Source organism: Brassica oleracea, chromosome C2 (genome assembly GCF_000695525.1).
Source record: "Brassica oleracea var. oleracea cultivar TO1000 chromosome C2, BOL, whole genome shotgun sequence".
In the NCBI taxonomy this organism is placed as follows: domain Eukaryota; kingdom Viridiplantae; phylum Streptophyta; class Magnoliopsida; order Brassicales; family Brassicaceae; genus Brassica; species Brassica oleracea.
The window spans coordinates 12965077-12983969 of record NC_027749.1 but is presented as its reverse complement, the minus strand read 5'-3'; the positions used below and the strand labels follow the sequence as shown (position 1 = coordinate 12983969).

General features: G+C 36.7%; 3 protein-coding genes and 1 non-coding gene across 5 annotated transcripts in view; all 4 read left to right on the top strand.

Moving 5' to 3' along the window:
• LOC106327451 (DNA-directed primase/polymerase protein) overlaps positions 1-9672 on the top strand; it is a 30451-nt gene extending 20779 nt beyond the window's left edge. For both annotated transcript variants that reach the window (XM_013765603.1, XM_013765604.1), the window contains 14 exons: positions 6177-6465; positions 6549-6694; positions 6779-6939; positions 7011-7157; positions 7236-7287; positions 7398-7572; positions 7726-7808; positions 7922-8128; positions 8245-8361; positions 8496-8652; positions 8737-8844; positions 8930-8995; positions 9083-9315; positions 9443-9672. In XM_013765603.1, the coding sequence (XP_013621057.1) occupies positions 6381-6465; positions 6549-6694; positions 6779-6939; positions 7011-7157; positions 7236-7287; positions 7398-7572; positions 7726-7808; positions 7922-8128; positions 8245-8361; positions 8496-8652; positions 8737-8844; positions 8930-8995; positions 9083-9315; positions 9443-9541 (1836 nt within the window). In that variant the 5' untranslated portion in view covers positions 6177-6380 and the 3' untranslated portion in view covers positions 9542-9672. The remainder of the gene's footprint in view (positions 1-6176; positions 6466-6548; positions 6695-6778; positions 6940-7010; positions 7158-7235; positions 7288-7397; positions 7573-7725; positions 7809-7921; positions 8129-8244; positions 8362-8495; positions 8653-8736; positions 8845-8929; positions 8996-9082; positions 9316-9442) is intronic.
• On the top strand, positions 9592-10716 carry LOC106327452 (uncharacterized protein P11E10.01). The gene has a single exon (XM_013765605.1). It carries the CDS (start codon positions 9640-9642, stop codon positions 10615-10617), a length of 978 nt encoding a protein of 325 aa, XP_013621059.1. The 5' UTR covers positions 9592-9639; the 3' UTR covers positions 10618-10716.
• A 4612-nt stretch (positions 10717-15328) lies between these two features.
• TRNAK-UUU lies at positions 15329-15400 on the top strand. Its single transcript has one exon. It is a non-coding gene; the product is annotated as a tRNA-Lys (tRNA).
• Positions 15401-15486: 86 nt separating this feature from the next.
• On the top strand, positions 15487-18350 carry LOC106324663 (notchless protein homolog). The gene is made up of 12 exons (XM_013762618.1): positions 15487-15739; positions 15857-15938; positions 16025-16114; positions 16210-16335; positions 16406-16533; positions 16620-16819; positions 17038-17101; positions 17246-17356; positions 17430-17564; positions 17665-17862; positions 17939-17995; positions 18094-18350. Exons 1-12 carry the CDS (start codon positions 15584-15586, stop codon positions 18175-18177), a joined length of 1431 nt encoding a protein of 476 aa, XP_013618072.1. The 5' UTR covers positions 15487-15583; the 3' UTR covers positions 18178-18350.
• The last annotated feature ends 543 nt before the right edge of the window (positions 18351-18893 follow it).

Sequence of the window (18893 nt, the reverse complement as noted above, 5' to 3'; positions counted from 1 at the left end):
AGCCTGGAGCCATTCACATATGAGAGACCGACCAATATACCTCCCGCCCGAGCTGGTGATTGTGGCGTGTACTCTCTAAAGTACATTAAATGTCATGCTCTTGGGATAGAGTTTAGTAAAAAAGACTTTTCTAAGCCCAACGGGAAGACTATGAGGGATAAGATGGTGGTGGATATATTTCAAGAGCTTCCTGACGCGCATGAGTTCGAAAACAAGGACAATGATGCCAACCTGGGTGCGTATGAGGGGTGATAAATAGGCTATGTTAGATTATTTGTATGATAGATTAGGTTGATGTGTGTATTTGAACTTGATCCCTATTTTGTAACCTATAAGCAGTCTGAAAATTCTTCTGTGCAGTGACCTTTTGTAACCTTTCGGATAATATAAAGGGCAAGACCTTCTTAAATTTGTTTGGTAGTGCAATTTGACAAAGAAGTTGACACAAATAAGTTCATAACACAAACTTTTAATACATAGACTAAACACTAGACGATCTTCTGGACGACTTACTTGAAGGTTTTCTGGAAGACTAAACACTGGACGACTAACTTGAAGGTCTTCTGGAAGAAAAAACCCTGGACGACTAACAAGAAGAAAAAACCCTGGACGACTAACTTTAAGTTCTTCTGGACGACTTACTTGAAGGTCTTCTGGAAGACTACATACTGGACGACTAACTTGAAGATCTTCTGGAAGAAAAAACCCTGGACGACTAACTGGACGACCTTCTGCACAACTTACTTGAAGGTCGTCCACGTCATTTCTTACATTGTGGTTTCGTATAGCCAGTTTCATTGCATTTTTAGCATCTATAAACCATGTGTTGCTTTCGGGGTTTGTGTCCTCTCATCCTGGATAGCTCCAACCAAGATTGCCATCTTGATCTCTTCTGTCTTCCCTTACCACGTTTTACTTCCGGAGGAAAGCATGTGCGTTCCTCAACTTGTTGTCCATGTTGTCCAACACAAGGATATATATTCTCTGAGTATACTGCAAACAGAAAATCCTTTGAGTACACTGGACATACAAGTGTGAAGATATGCAAACCAGCAGATGTTCCAGCAGCTAAGCATGAGAGCAAGGTATTTCTCCACTGCATAGACACCACAATCACACTTTCCATGTTCCAAATCAACCACACAGTCCATTTTGACACCTTTCACAAAGAATCGCCATCCATCAATTGGTTGTACCGTTATCGTATCCGCTATCTCCGATCGAACAGCAAGCAAGTATTCAACACCTCGACTATGTTGAGTTGGGAGACTCAAAGCATCTTCTCTCCTTTTCCAAAACCACTTTCCTAGCTTCTCCCTTATGAACTCCAACAGGAACTGAACCGGAAATCCTCTAGCTCACTTCAAAGCGGAATTAGTAGATTCAGCGATGATGCTTGTCTTTATGTTGTACATGTCCCCCTGACAATAAACCCTTGACCATAGGCTGGCGTCGACATTCTCCAAATACGTTGCAAGATACGGGTTTGCACTCCGTATCTCAGCCATGTACCGGTCAAAATCTGAAACCGTATGAGCATAAGCAGCACCTTTCACCAAGTACAAGAGATGTTTCCCTTTATACTTTTTGACAATGTTATCTTGAAGGTGATAATAACATATTCCTCGGGTTGCCCAAGGAAACACCTTATCACACGCACTTTTAATGGTCGTGTGCCGGTCAGAGACTATCACCATAGGCTGCTCATCAGATACACAACTAGCAAATTTTGTGAAAAACCATTCCCAAGAAGGTTCATCTTCAGCATCTACGATCCCAAAAGCCAATGGAAATATCTGAAAATTCCCATCTTGTGCTGCTGCAACTAACATAACACCTCCATACTTTCCACTTAGGTGAGCCCATCAACCACAATGACCCTTCTCTGATACGTAAAACCTTTGATAGAAGATCCAAAAGAGGAAAATAGATACTTAAATCTATTGATAGAATCAAGTTCTACAGCCGTGATAGAATCGAGATTTGTTAAGGAGATTTGCTCGAGATATGATGGCAGACGCGAATACCCATCTTCTGCTGTTCCTCTCACCAATGTTTGTGCATATAAAAGTGCTCTGTATGAAGTGGTGTAATCAAGCGTCATGCCAAACATGTTCTTCATTGCATCAGTGATATGCTGCGGATTCAACCCATCAATGATTCCAACACACTCGCTTTGATCTTCCACATACTTTGTTACCCAAAGCGTGGTTGTCCCATTTTTCACACTCGCTTTGATCTTCCATTGACAACCACTAACCGAACATGTTGTCACAAGGAGAGTTTTCGTTGACTTGTATATTCTGAAGGAGAACCTAAACCTCACTGCTATCAACCGCAGCTCTGAAAGCAGTGCATCCTTGCTAACAAAACTCTGGTTGACATAGATACTGTTACCATTCGATCTTCCTCCTTCAATCTTTTTGAAATCTTCAAAACACATATCATCATCTTCCTCATCCTCATCTTCAACCTTTCCATAAACACTGTAATCCTCACCATTCTCGTCTGCTTCAGCAACAATAGAGATATCAGCATCCTCCTCCCCATCATCCTCCTCCCCATCATCCTCCTCCCCATCATCCTCCTCCCCATCATCCTCCTCCCCATCATCCTCCTCCCCATCATCCTCCTCCCCATCATCCTCCTCCCCATCATCCTCCTCCCCATCATCCTCCTCCCCATCATCCTCCTCCCCATCATCCTCCTCCCCATCATCCTCCTCCCCATCATCCTCCTCCCCATCATCCTCCTCCCCATCATCCTCCTCCCCATCATCCTCCTCCCCATCATCCTCCTCCTCAGCATCCTCCTCCCCATCATCCTCCTCCCCATCATGATTTTCATCTTCAACCAAATCATCATCATCATCTTCAAAACATTCATCAGCTTCATCATCTTCTTTCCTGAACTCTAAAACCGTTTCCACCTTGCTACGGCTTGATACACAAAGTTGTACTCCATGCGTTTTGGTTATCTCGAGCAAGTTTCGAACTTGTCGATCACTTGTAACATGAATAGGAGGAGTGTCTCGAGCCAGCATCATTTCTGCTGGTAATGAGTAGGTTATCTCCACAGATTCTGTGCTCATGTCCAGGTTATAATCTTCTTGAGCCATTGCAAGAAGTTCAGCATGTGTCGAACCTTCCCCAAAAAAAATGATTCTCGCTCCTTTGACATTATCAACCACAAAATCCCAACGGCAATCTTTCAATAACCATTCTCCATACACTGCATGTAATTGACGCATCATCTATAAAAATTCAAAATAAAACACATTAGTAAAGATAGAGAAAATGAACGTTTACTAAACATTGACGCATATGACATTCCAGTAAGTCGTCTGGAAAACTTACAAGTAAGTCGTCCAAACAGGTCATTTTTCAATTGAATTTTAAATTGTAAGTCGTCCAGCTTTGTTTGTTAAAAAAAAAACTCTAGACGACTTGCCAGTAAGTCGTCTAGGATAAAACGGGTTAGTTTTGCATTTGACCGAACTGTGTCAGATATTTGACTTTTCCTGGAAGACTTATCAGTAAGTCGTCTCCGGAAAAACAAAAATTTCAATATTTTATTAAAGCTAGACGACTTATCTGTAAGTCGTCTCAGATTACTTTTGCAATTGGAAAATAAAACTTAAATAGTTAACTTTTCCCAGACGACTTACGCGGAAGTCGTAAGACAACTTACTTGAAAGTCGTCCAGGTAGACGACTTACGAGAAAGTCGTCCGAGATAAGCAAGGTTTGACCAGAATCTAGGAAATAAATCTGGACGACTTTGCTTATCTTGGACGACTTTCAAGTAAGTCGGACGACTTTCAAGTAAGTTGTCTTACGACTTCCGCGTAAGTCGTCTGGGAAAAGTTAACTATTTAAGTTTTATTTTCCAATTGCAAAAGTAATCTGAGACGACTTACAGATAAGTCGTCTAGCTTTAATAAAATATTGAAATTTTTGTTTTTCCGGAGACGACTTACTGATAAGTCTTCCAGGAAAAGTCAAATATCTGACACAATTCGGTTAAATGCAAAACTAACCCGTTTATCCTAGACGACTTAATACCCTAGACGACTTACGGGTAAGTCTTCTACGTGAACAGATCTGAAAAAAAAAATCAATTTCATACCTTAAACTAGTGATATGACTTCCTTAGCATACATAGTCTTCTCCAACCACCCAGAACCTCAAACGAAAGTAACCCACCAAGAATAGTATGCTTGAATGGCTCTATAAACCATAAAAAAAAATTGAATCAAAAGTTTGAGTTTTTTGGATGAATATGGAGGCAAAATGAAAGAGATGTTGTTTTTAGTTCATAACAAGTGAGAAAGAGAGAGTGTAAATTGATTTGAGGTGCATTAAGAACTTCAAATTGGTTGTTCATGTTGGTTGGTGTATTGATTGTAATGGCAATCTTGTAAATACTTGAAGATGATGAGGTTGAGAGAGTAAAAATGTCATTTTCGAAAAAAAGAAAAAAAAACTAATGGCATTTTCGTGAATAATATGAACTTGTGGGGTGAATAGGAAAAAAAAATCCAAGAAAAGCATGAGTTAGTTTTAGGTTTGACTTTGAGTTTTAAGTCAATTTTGCAAAAAGCCCTAATTCAAATATAAAAAAAGATTATCCATTAAATTTAAATATGTTAAGTAAGAGAACAAATTGAGAGCCCCAACCATAATTTATTTATGAGTATCAAATTATTTTTAATCAATCAAAAGAAATTAACAAAATTAATTATCCATTATTTTTTTTTTAATATTAATCAACACTATTATCTTATGTTTTTTAGTCCGTTAGAGTCAAAATCTTCATAGAAACTAACCAAATAAGCTATATTGAAATAAATATAACATGATGTGATTTACAAGATTTTTAAAAATTATTGTTCTTAAAGTTAACTACATGATAAATTCTTATAATCATTAGTGTGATTCACCTTATATAACATATAAAATTTAAGATGCTCTCTGTTGAGTTATGTTGAAGAAAATATTTAGAGAACAATATTTATAAGATAAATGAAAAATAAAGTGCTTAACAAAGCATGTCAAATAAGTTAGTTAAGATTTTAAATAAATTTATAACGAAGACTAACAATAATTAGCATGAAAGATAACATAAAAGAATGATAGAAAGAACAATCGATATGAATTTATCTATATAAATATACTATCTAAATATTATAATCAACAAACTAAAAACATACAAATTTTGAACATTTAGAAAACAAATCTCAAGATTACAATGAATATGCTATCTAAGACTTTTGATATCTTATCGTCAACATTTGACAACTAGAAAAACCAATTATCAAAATTATTTAATAGTTTTCAAAGGATCTTCAAAATATTCACCTAAACTCCAAAACAAACAAATATTATCTATTATTAGCAAAAAATAAATTATAAATATTTTAATACATTATACGATCATGAAAGCTTAACTACAATACAAATAATTAATTAGATCAAGTAGTAGATAAATCTAATACTTTAGATTCTCAATATTAATAATTCAATAAATAAAATGTTACATAACATTAGCTAAATTCATTATATTTACTTTACTTTTTATATTATCTTACAAAAGCTATTTAATATTAATTAAATTTCATCAAAATATTTATTGTGATTAAATTTTAAATATAAATTTTATACTATCATATACGTATAACAATCACACATTAATTGTAAAGTATTTTTTTTAAATTCAAAACAAAATTAGATATATTGCATATAGTTCAATAATTTATGTTATTCAAATAAAATCTATGTAAAATGTGTGATACAATATTATAATGTATTAACAGTTTACATGCATCAAGAAATTTATATAATATTTTAAATACAAATTAATATTTTTCAAAAATTATGAATATGCTTATATACATAATTATTACATTTATAAATACAAATAACTAAATGGCTAATAAGAGGGTATTGTTATAAATATACATAAATAATAAAAACAACAAATCATATTTCAGATAAGAAAATTATGTAAATAAATTAAATAATTAATTTAAAAGTTATTATAAAACTAATCTAAACAATTGATAAAGGCTACCGCGAGTATAAAATGTAGTTTCTTTTAGAAAAGTAAAGAGGGTTATAAATACTAATCAAAGGCTAAGACGACATAGTGTGTTTATTTATAACCTTTAAACGGCAGGTAGTGTTTCTTCCAACGAGACATTTCAATTGATATTTTGAGATGACGACGACGACTTCCGCTTACGTTTTCACCGCGCCGTTCGATTCGAAAATTTTCGCTTAAAGCGGCTCTCTCTCTTTGATCTTGTTGTCAGAGAAGAGGCGAAAAGGAGAGAGAGAGAGAGAGAGAGAGAGAGAGAGAGAGAGAGAGAGAGAGAGAGAAATGGCGAAGAAACTAAGCGGGAAGACGACCATGGATGACGTAGATCGATTGTTTCAGTGTTTCAAGTGTGGAATCTCTCCTCCTGGTCAGCTTTCCTTCTTTCCCTCTCTCTCTCTCTCTCTGTTGAAATTGCCAATTGCCAATTGAATCTCATGTCTTCATTTTCAGCCTCTGCTATGAGAGAAAGGAAACGGAGCAAAAAGATGTTGAATCCGGATAACAACGCTTCTCCTGGGACCTGTAAGAGCTTGCAGCCAAGTTCTTTGTCTGGAAAAAGAAACCAGATTGATTCAAGTCTCAGTCTTGACTCCCTTGTATGTATCATCAACCCAACTTGTTGTCTCTATTTCATCGGGGGTTATGTGTGTTTATGATTGTCTTCTTATGTCATATCTCAGTCTGGTTCCAGTAATGTAAAGAAGACTATTGGGAGACAGTTCTCACCAGTTGTATTCTACGGGTCTCCCAATGGCGTTCCTCCCAAAAGGCCCTTGAGTTTGTTGAGGCTGTTACGCGAGATACGTATTGATCTCACTGAAGAAAGGAAAGCAATCTCCAGGTATATGCATGATGAATAAGCTCTTTATATTTGTCTCTAGAAGGTGAGGTGTATCATTTGATTTATTTTAGGAAACAAGTTTGGGCTACATTTCCTCGGCAAGATGAAGCGGTTAAGTTTGTAAAGAGGCATGAGAACGCGCGTGTTTTTAGTTATCAAGATCATTTCAGTGGACAAAGAAGGTTTCTGGTTTCAACTTATGAAGAATTCTGGAACAGGTTTCCTTTTGCTTACCTCTTTTAACATTCGTATAGTGTTGTAATGCGTAACTTGTTTTTGTTCTTCTGCTACCTTAGATACAAATCTATGGACCCAAGGCGTCGACACCATTATGAAGTGATTCAAGAGGTATCTATAACTCGTTCTAGTATAAACTGTTTCTGTGTGTTCTGCATAGCTCTTGCAAGTCCGAAAACTATGCATGACTGGTCTTTGATTTAATTGTTACACCTTCCTAGGGACTGCCATGCCATATGTACTTTGATTTGGAGTTCAATCAGAAAGTAAATGAAGGAAAAGATGTGGATCAAATGGTTGATATCTTGATATCAGTCATTCTAGAAGCATTGCATGAGAAATATGCTGTTGAAGGACAAGAGGAGTGGATGGTAGAGCTTGATTCCTCTACTAAAGGTATAGTTGCTGTCCCTACTGCTAGTTGATTATGAGTTTAGTTGTGTTCTGTTTGCTTCAGTTTTATTCTCTGAAAAAAATGCTACTTATTGTCAAATGTCCTTCCTTAGATATTTCAGTATAAGAAGGTTGGTTGGTTGGTTCTCATTGCAGATAAGTTCTCCCGGCATTTGATTCTCATCATTCCAAAGGTTGCCTTTAAGGACAACTTACACGTTGGTGCTTTTGTAGGAGAGGTATGCTTCAAACAATAGTTTCATTTTTATTGCCTGAAAAGATGGTTTCTAAGCTGCAAGTTTGGAGGTTATGTTGGGCATGGCTCATTTCCTTCTTGATGTTTCTTCTTCAGCTATGCTCACGGATAGTAAGCACAAAGGAAAAAGATGAGAGGTTACGCAAGTTGTTTGTTCACAAAGAGGCTAATGATTCGGCATCCCTACTTTTTGTGGATACTGCTGTTTACTCGAGAAACCGTTGCTTCCGTCTTGCATTATCATCCAAAGCTGGAAAGACGTCGGTACTTCTACCTACAGGACGCTTCAAATGTAAGGATATGGTAAGTCCACCTTCCCTCTCATTTTCTATGTTGCTGTTTCAGCTCTGACTTGTTGTATTACTTAAGAACAGTTCATAATAATTACAATATCTAACAAAACCATTGGTAACTAACAGAGCGAACAAGATGTGTTCATGTCATCCTTAATCTGCAACGTGACATCAGATTGTGAGAAGCTTCTGGTTTGCAAGATGGAGTCAGACTGTATGAAGACACTTTGCTTTGACACAGAGGTAATTTCCATCAATTTTGCCTCGTACAATCACAGACGTCTGCTTTTGGCTTCCAATTGCATCTTCCTTCCAACTTGAAGGAAGATTCCACTAATGTATATATCCCTTTTAACTGAACTCTTTGGAGATGGCAGGTGAACAATAACAGTATTGTAAGAGACCAGAGAGCTCATAAATTCCAAGTGGATGCTTGCACAAGTGACATGTCAACATCGTACTTCGGGGGCAAGTCCCCGTTCCCGCTCGTAGACCAATTCGTAGAATCCATTGCTTCCACCGGGGATGTCTCAGGTTTCAATTTCTATTTGTGCAACATCTTTGTTCTGGAGAAATTGTAATGCTCATCTTCTTAAAGAATTATTCTGTGATATTTAGGTAAGATAAGATGCTGGTACTGGTTTTCAGAAGATAGCCTGATTGTGTACAGCATGTTGAGAAATAGATACTGTGAACGCATTGGCAGGGAACATAAAAGCAATCATGGTACCATCTGCATTTCATCTATTTTGCTCTTGAGTTTCAACCGTTTTCTGCTATTCTCAGCTAACAAACTTTGTTGTTGTTGTAGTGATGTACATCGTTGACATCAGAAGGGGAATCTATTATCAGAAATGCTATGATCCAGATTGTCGAGGTGTGTACTATTCTCAGAAGATTTTCTTGCAAAAACATTCTGAAAGCAGAAGATATACCACTTGCATTTTGTAACTTTCTCTTGCAGATTATAGATCTCCCATACGTCCAGTTCCAGATAGTTACTTACCTGAAGATATAGTTTACGATCAAGGGGAGACACAAAATGTATCTAACAATCTTTACCTAGAAGGAGAAATTTATATTGATAACGAACGCGAACCAGATAGTGCTTCCAGCAGAGACTCATGGTGGCTTGAAGCAGCTAAAATTGCAGATGATCTTGAAAGCAAACCCAAGACACTGGAACCACACACCTTGGTTAGTTTACTAAACCATTTTTACTACAAGGAACAACAAAGTGTTATGTTCTTGACTTGACTCCAGATGCCGTCTAGTTTCTCGCGTTTAATAAAAGAATAAGCTTTTGTGTTGTGTTGGCACACAGGAAAGTTTCGAGGAAGATGATGACTGGTGGATAGCTGTAGAAGAGTCCCTACAAGGAATCTCATCTTTAAGTCCTTCCCCAAAATGCCCTTTGATTTAGACAAAAAGTCAAGAATAATCTGGGTTCTGTCTTCTTCCCTTTTCTCTCCTTAAAACAACCATCGTTTCCTCCATACCTAACCTCAGCAGATCTCTCTAATGGCTTCGCTCCCAGTTTTCATTCCGGCCAAGTTGTTTCCTTCGATCCTCTCACATGAAACCTTGATCAATCACTTTCAGACTAATCTCCCCAGACATTCCTCAACAATCACAAGCCCTGTCCGCCAAAACCACATCGTTTCACCACCTTCTTCCCTCCTACTCATGCCTTCTTGGTCATCTTCTCCTTCTCTCCCTTACATGGGGGTCAAGCTAGTCACCTATTTCCCTCATAACTCCACTCAGAACTTACCAGGCATCCATGGATCCTACACACTCTTCAGCTCCACCACAGGACAAACCTTAGCTTCAATGGACGGCACCGTTTTAACCCTTTACCGCACTTCCTCTGTTTCAGGCCTAGGCTCCAAAATCCTAACTAGAGACGATAGTCAGGTGCTGATCATGGTTGGTTCCGGTGCTCTCGCGCCACATCTGATCAAATCCCACCTTGCTGCGAAGCCAAGCTTAAGAAGAGTGATCATATGGAACAGAACCCCTCAAAAGGCTCAGAATTTAGCTGAAACTCTCTCCAAGGATTCTCAGCACAGAGAGATCTCATTCGAGAGCCACCATTCGTTAGATGAGATCATTCCTCTCGGAGATGTCATAAGCTGTGCAACAAACTCAACAGTTCCATTGGTCAAAGGTGAGTTGTTGAAACCCGGAACACATCTTGACCTTGTCGGGTCGTTTAGCCATGAGATGAAGGAATGTGACGACGAGGCGATCAAGAGAGGGAGAGTGTTTGTGGATAACGACACTGCGTTGGTAGAAGCGGGAGAGCTGGTGGGAGGGTTTGAGAGAGGAGTGATTACGAGAGAAGAGATTTGTGGGAACTTGGTTGAGTTGGTAACGGGAGAGAAAGAAGGGAGAAAGAGTGCAAGTGAAATAACTGTGTTCAAGTCTGTTGGGTCGGGTACTGTAGATCTCTTAGCTGCACAACTTGTTTATGAGACTTATCTCAGTAGTTCTTGAGGAATATGTCTTGTAAACGAAATAAGGTATTGATATGGGGTGTCAATGATGCATTTGGTGTTAGCTATTTGTTAAATAAAATGCAGTTTTGCTGTGGAACTTTGGATCTGTTGAATTCTGGTTGCTGTAGGTGAAGGGAGAGGAATTGTTGCTGAATGAGCTTTCAGCTCAAGTCTTGTCCACTGCAATTACACAGATTTATAGTCCGGTTTAAGAGGAGTTGGTTTGGTTTGAAATGTTGATATTCTAAGATATAGAGATCCAGTCATCCATTAAGTTAATCAATAAACACCATGTACTGTATAGTCTTTGTGTTTGTTAGGCCAACATTATTGGCGCCCCTTATGCCCGTCCTTAATCGAGTTTGGGTTGAAAATAAATCAAAAAGAAATTTCCGGATTTGCGATGGGCCTTAGTTAAGAGATTTTTTGGGGTCGTCCTTAACGAAACGTGGCAGCATTGGAGTGGGAGATGTATTCGAAGCCGAGAAAGGATTTGTCGGTGTGTTATTCTCTCTTCTCCAAACTCAATCGAAATCTCAAATCTCCGATAGCGACGCCGTGATGTCCGAAGGCGAAGTTAAATCAAAAGGAATAATCGATCTCTTCAAATCGTTTGCAACCCGCTCACTCCAGACCGCCCTGATTTCCGAAGGCGAAGTAAAAAAAAACCAAAGGTCCTGTCCAATATCTCCAAAGTGGGCGATTTTTATTCAATCTATCTGACTCCCACAATGTGCGAAAAATTCTTTATTTGCTAAAACCCAAGAATCCGTCAAAAGATGTTGAGCGTGCCTTTGGGGTCCTGCAAGCGAGGTTTGCCGTTGTTAGAAATCCTTCTAATTTATGAGATAAAAGTAAAATAGGAAATCTCATGAGAGCATGTCTCATACTACATAATATGATTGTCGAAGACGAACGATATTCACACACTCAGTATAGCGTTTTAGAATTTCAACCCGCAGCAGATGAGGATCTTGCATTTACCGTTAAAAAGACTACAAAACACGGAAAAAGAATTGGGCGTCGCAAAAAAGTTCGGGATCCACATATCCATCAACAGTTAAAAGAAGATTTGATTGAAAATATATAGGAAAATTTTGGACATCTTCCAAATAACATATAATATTATTTGGTTTCTATGAATTAAATAAAAATGTTTGTTTTATTTTATTTTTGATATTTGTAATTTTTTTTTTCAAATCTTTGTAATTTTCCTTATGTTTTCAATTTTAATGTCATATGTTTTATTTATGATATTTTATTTATGATATTTGTAGTGTTTTATTTTATTTATGATATTTGTAATTTTTTTTTCAAATCTTTGTAATTTTTCTTATGTTTTTAATTTTAATCTCATTTGTTTTTTTTACACTTCTCTTTTTAATGTCATTAAATATAAAAATAATTAATTTATTTACTAAAAGACATACAAAAGTCCTACCAACAATCTAATTTTTTTTGGGTTTGTCCTTAACTTTGTCCTTAACTCCGAATTAATCATAAACCAATCTAAGGACACAAAAACATGTCCTACCAATAATGTTTCCCTTATATATATACAATAATACAACAAAAACGGAACAGATAACACGAGTAATCGCACAATGTTATGCGATACATTCTTAATAAAATAAATAAGAGTGAATTTGCTGAATATTCATAAGAGTCAAAAGAATGAAGAATATAGCCATTATACAGTAATTCAAGATGGATGGAACAATTTGCGCAAAACATGACCAAACTCTCCCTTCAGACGCGTACGCTTGATGTTGAAATGCATAAGATAAAATTATCATACTATATTACACACTATTTAGTATAGGCACACGAATAATTTTACTCTAACTATACTATATTTCATTTAGAATAGTATGGCAATTGATGTTGGTTATCAACATAATGAAACACAACCAAATAAACCCTAAACCCGCTACCTAAACCCAAACTCTAAACACTAAAGTCTAAACCCAAACGGTATATCCTTAAACCCTAAACCCAAACCGTATACCCTAAACCCAAATTCTTAACCCAAACCATAAACCATAACAGAGCTACCTAAACCCTAAACCAAAACTCTAAAGCATAAACCCAAACCCCAAACACAAATTCTTAACCCAAAACATAGACCCAAACGGAGCTACCTAAACCCCCTAAACCCAAATTCAAAACCCTAAACCCAAACCGTAAACCCTTAACCCAAACCGTAAACCCTTAACTTAAACCCTAAACCCAAACCGTAGATCCTAAACCCAAACCCTAAATACAAAAACCCCCTAAACCCAAACTCTAAACCCTAAACCCAACCCGTAAACCCTTAACCCAAACCATAAACCCAAATTGTAAAACCAAACCATCGCCAATAACGGAGCTACATAAACCCTAACCTTGAAGGTCTAAAATATACTATATTTTATTTAGAATAGTATGGTAATTGATGATAGTTACTATATTGATGAATGAGAAAAGGAGGAAAGGAAGTAGGAATGGAGGGGAGAAGGAGGAAGGAGGAAAGATAGAAGAATGGAGGAAAGGAAGTAGGAATGGAGAGAGAGACAGAGAGAGACCGGGGAAGGGAGGGGAAAAGAGAAAGAGTAGGAGGGAGTGTAATAGTGAAAGCGACATAGGAGGAAACTATACTATTTTGATGGCATGTTCACCAAAGAAGAGAACATATATGCACGCATGTCCATGTATGGGAAAAGGCTGGCATACGACTATACTATATTCAATATAGTATGTAACATCAGATTTGGGTTTTTATCCAAACAAGCCGAGCAAAATTAAACAGAATGGAAATCAGCAACTATGTTACTACAGGCGTTAGTTTGGGCTAAATGTAGAATCTTCAACTGCATACGTCTTAACTGTAGCTTTAAGTGTGTCTTCCGTGTGACTATATTGTTTAGTGCTTTCATATAGTATATGAGATCAAACTTTTACTCTTTAACTTTTTTCAGAAAGTACGTTTTTCGTCGTTTTGTTGTTAACCCCTTCTAACCAGATCTGAAAACTAAACGGTGATTTTGATTTCAGATAACACACAAACAGATCGGATTGCTTAGACACTAATGATATGTCCACGATAAATATTAATTCAAAAGACACTGTGAGAAAAGGTAAAGAGATCACAAGTAGCGGCGGCGGTGGTAGGAGAGAAAACGGTAGAGATGGTGGCAACAATGGTGGAATAGGTGATGGTGGTGAAGAAGAAAATATGTGGTGCGCGCGTGTGTTATCAAGGGTAAAAATGCAATTAATACATAATATACACAAAATATCGTAGCCAAAGTAGTGTTATGGGTACAAACTTTATTTCTATTTTCCTTATGTACATGTGTTGCAATTCCCCAATAAATAATCATAATCTTGAAACCAATGTTTTTAAACCCGACTAGGACACTGAACCGGACGACTTACCGGGTTACTGGGTCACTGTGTCGACCGCAGGTTAATAAATGAATTAATTTTATTATATAATAATATATCAGCTATGTAAATAAAAATATAGAAACTAAAGTTTAATGTTTTTGTAAAACATAAAATAATAGTTTGGATATGTATATATTTTATGTTTAAGAACATTTAGAAAATACTTAACTTTAGTTTTTATATTTTTATTTTCATTAGACATACAAAATACCAAAAAATAGTTTAGACTATTTATAATTTCCTTGAACAAGGTAAGAGTTATGACATCTAAAAAAATTAAGACACAAAATTTATAAATATTTAAATGTCTAATGTAAATAATAAATTAAACTTCAAATACAAAATAAACCAAAAGTAAAAGATCATTGTAATAAATTGTCAATAACGGAAATAAACTAACACCAAATCACATCAACTAATTTTGGTTCTCTTTACCATCGTTCACTTCATTTTCTTCAGGTGGCATAGTGAAATCTTCATCAAAATCTAAAAATCACAAATATAAAACTGAAAAAGGAAAACCTAACCTTTTTTTTTGGTCAGCATCTAATTTCTTAATTGGAAATTTAGAATATAAAACATAATCTAAAAACATAATTAAAAACTAAAACAAGAAGTAAAAGTTATTTATTCATTCAACCGGTGGTTCAACCGCTATCAGGTTCCAGGTTTTACTGGGGTTTTGCGGGTTTCTAAATATTGGGTTTTTCACAAAACCCAAACCGGATTTTTTCTGGATAACCGGGTTTACCGGTTCAACCGCGGGTCCGGGTCGGGTTTCAAAACACTGCTTGAAACTGATCAATATAAAAATTGTTTTTTTTTAATTGTGATGAGATCATCAGCAGTAGCTGAACCAGAGTTTAATCAAACTGATCTCAAGATAACATATTACTTATGTTATGGAGTATGTTTGCCTCTTAATATGAAATGGTGTATGACATAGGTTGGGAATTGTTATTTATCCGCTTATGTAACATCAAAGTCTCGTTTTTAAGGCTATTTGCAGTGTTTGTAGTTGCATGAGGTAAGTATGGATCTCAGTGAAGGAATTTTCAGGTACATATGCATAAGCTGGTGCTGGCTTTTAATTCTTCTTGCCTTTTTACAAATTACAGTGTTATAATATCATGGCATAATCTTAGACAGCACTACAACATATTGCATTACTGATTAAATAGCTATCTTCCTTTGGTGTACACACATGAATGGGATCCAAAAACTTTGATGTGAACGTATTTTAATAGAATTTTTAAAAAGAATTAACAGTTAACAAAGATGCCGTCTTAGCTCAGTGGTAGAGCGCGTGACTTTTAATCCCGTGGCCGTGGGTTCGATGCCCACAGACGGCGATCGATCTTATTTTGTCTTTCGCAATTTTTTTTTATTTTTTTTATTTTTTTGTGGTTTTTGGCTAAAACCCTAAAAGCCTCGGGTCGATTTAAAACTAAAACAAACCTAACTGCAGTTTCCTCTTCTCTCAAAACGGCCAACACGAAGTTGGAGTTTTGTCGCTAAACTCCATCCTCGTCGCGATGAACATGGAGACGAGCCAAGCAGGGATGGGGAACAACACGGTGATGTGTCTGTTAACAGACCCAGAAGGAACTAACTTAGGTTCCGCCATGTATATTCCTCAGACCGCTGGTCCTCTGCAGCTTACTCAGCTCGTCAACAGGTTCCTCAATAACGTAACCATCACTTTCCCCATCTAATTTCGTTTAAAGAAATGATTTTTCGGAAACTTTGTTAATTACCCACCATGAATTATGTATAAAGTTTTGAATTTTTTGAGTATTGGTTTGCAGGAGGAGATGTTGCCTTACAGTTTCTATGTATCAGACGAAGAGCTTCTTGTTCCTGTTGGAACTTACTTGGAGAAAAACCAAGGTAACCATTCAATCAAGCTTGGTTTGTTGTGTCACTCTTATGTCTCTGTTTAAGTATGTTCTTACAAACGTGTGTTGTTTTAACAGTGTCTGTGGAGAAGGTTTTGACTATAGTTTATCAACAACAAGCTGTGTTTCGAATTCGTCCAGTTAACCGTTGCTCACAAACTATTGCTGGTATGTCATATCATACTTCTTGTTCTGTTCTTTTACATTATTGGTCTAGTACTATGTATCAATTGCTTACTTGTGGTTTTTGTTTTAAATCTTAGGTCACGCGGAAGCTGTTCTTTGTGTTTCGTTTAGTCCTGACGGTAAGCAGCTAGCAAGTGGCTCAGGTGATACAACTGTCCGGCTTTGGGATCTCTACACTGAGACTCCATTGTTTACTTGCAAAGGTTCGAAAATTTCCCTCACCAGATGTGTAATAATAGTTCATCCTAATAATAAAGCCTCTAATCTTCTCAGGACACAGGAACTGGGTACTCTCAATTGCTTGGTCTCCAGATGGCAAGCATCTGGTGAGTGGTAGTAAATCAGGTGAAATCTGTTGCTGGAATCCAAAGAAGGGAGAGCTAGACGGCAATCCACTTACAGTAAGTCTACTTGACATTGTTTTAACTTGTGGAATGTTTACATGTATGCTCACTCATTACCTTTGATCTTTACATTGTTTCCTTAGGGTCACAAGAAATGGATTACTGGTATCTCGTGGGAGCCAGTCCACCTTAGTTCACCATGCCGTCGGTTTGTAACTTCTAGCAAAGATGGGGATGCAAGGATTTGGGATGTTACTCTTAAAAAAACTTTGATTTGTCTCAGTGGTCACACACTTGCTGTGACTTGTGTCAAATGGGGTGGAGACGGAATTATTTATACAGGGTATGTTTCTTATCCACTTTCATTGGTCTGTTGTCAGATATTTCAATGTATTTTAAAGCTTAGTTGATTTTAAGTGTTGATGTTGGGAATCTCTGGTCTAATAATCATATATTGAGAAAGAAACTTAACTTGCAGTGTATTTTATCTAGTTAATGACTTGGTACTTGCCCCCATCATCACTTTTGTTACATGATTTTGTGTTTTTTTTTTCCTGTCAGTTCCCAAGATTGTACGATAAAGATGTGGGAGACTACTCAGGGGAAGCTCATTCGAGAGTTGAAGGTGAACTTTTAGCTATATTTGGACTTTCTTATGATCATTGTTCCTCTTCTGCCTACTATCTCTTAACATGTTTTGTGACCTGTAGCTCGTTTAGATTCACTTTTGGCCACTTCAATTTTACTCTGCTTCTTCTGATTACTTTAGGGTCATGGACATTGGGTTAACTCCCTTGCACTGAGCACAGAATATGTTCTTCGAACAGGAGCTTTTGACCACACTGGAAGACAGTATCCTCCAAATGAAGAAATGAAAAAGGTAAGCTTCTCACCCCACTCCACAAGTTAAGATCACTTTCTCACATGATTTAAGAACATTTTTCGTGTTATAGGCGCTAGAAAGATACAACCAAACAAAAGGGGATTCCCCAGAAAGATTAGTATCAGGCTCTGATGATTTCACTATGTTCCTTTGGGAACCATCTGTTAGCAAACAACCTAAAAAGCGCTTGACCGGTCATCAACAGGTTAAACATTACTTTACAGTTTCACCCTTTTCACCTAAGTCTTGTTAGTTTACTTCTGTTTCTAATTATGTACCTTTGAATATTTGATTAAAATGAACAGCTTGTAAATCATGTCTATTTCTCACCTGATGGGAAATGGATTGCAAGTGCTTCATTCGATAGATCAGTTAGGTTATGGAACGGTGTCACAGGACAATTCGTTACAGCTTTCCGTGGCCACGTTGGGCCTGTTTATCAAGTCAGTTGGTCTGCTGACAGTAGATTGCTTTTGAGTGGCAGTAAAGACTCTACTCTCAAGGTAATAACTTGCTTGTATACTTATTATTGGAGATGTTACTAAGACTCTATTTAAATAATTTGTTATTTCCACACAGATTTGGGAAATTAGGACGAAAACGTTAAAACAAGATCTTCCTGGTCATGCAGATGAGGTACTAACCAACACCTTCAAAAGCTTAACTTGTTACAGCAACTTCAATCTTTTTCCTCTCTTAATTTTTCGACCCTTTTGTTTTATTATTGGGGATAGGTTTTTGCTGTGGATTGGAGTCCAGATGGTGAGAAAGTAGTCTCTGGTGGTAAAGATAAAGTTTTGAAGCTATGGAAGGGTTAAAAGGAAAGTGCATTATGGAGCTTATGTTATTTAAACCAGTTATATGTTTACTATCTAGATATTTGAGTTCTTCAACTTGTTTGGTTTCTCTACTGAAGCATCGGTTTTGCATCTCCTTACTTTTTATCGGCTATTTTGATATAAGGTTTAATAAAAAAAAGCAGTTTTTCTCACTTGTTGTGAAAGTAGCATGGAAAATGTTTTACATTAAGGTAAATACATGAAATTGTTTAGAAAAAATTACAATATGAGATACTTTCTCATTCTCTATTTACACTTGGACATATTTCCAACTTGGGGAGTACTTTTTTGTTATGATTTTTCTGAAATGCCCTTTTAACTAAACAAACCAAATATTTTTTTTTAATCAATTAAGTATTTTTTTATTTATATCCAATTTTCCATTTTACTCTTTGATCTTCTGTCGAGAAACAATCCTAAGTAACTACATACTAATTTTTCATCAACTGACGGCAAAGTATAGAATCTGAAAAATATTTTTACAAACCATAATCTACTTTTGTCTCTCCTTCTCTATTGACAACAAGGTCTATTACTGGCCGTTTGGAAACTTCATGGACAAGAGAGACAATAAGATCAGGGAGAAGCTCGTGAGCGTGAAGCATTCCACAGAGGTGAAAGCATTCGACGAACAAACCGCCATTGTGAAGCAGAGAGGAAGAAGGTGGAGGTTAAGCTACAAGTGGCGAGCATTG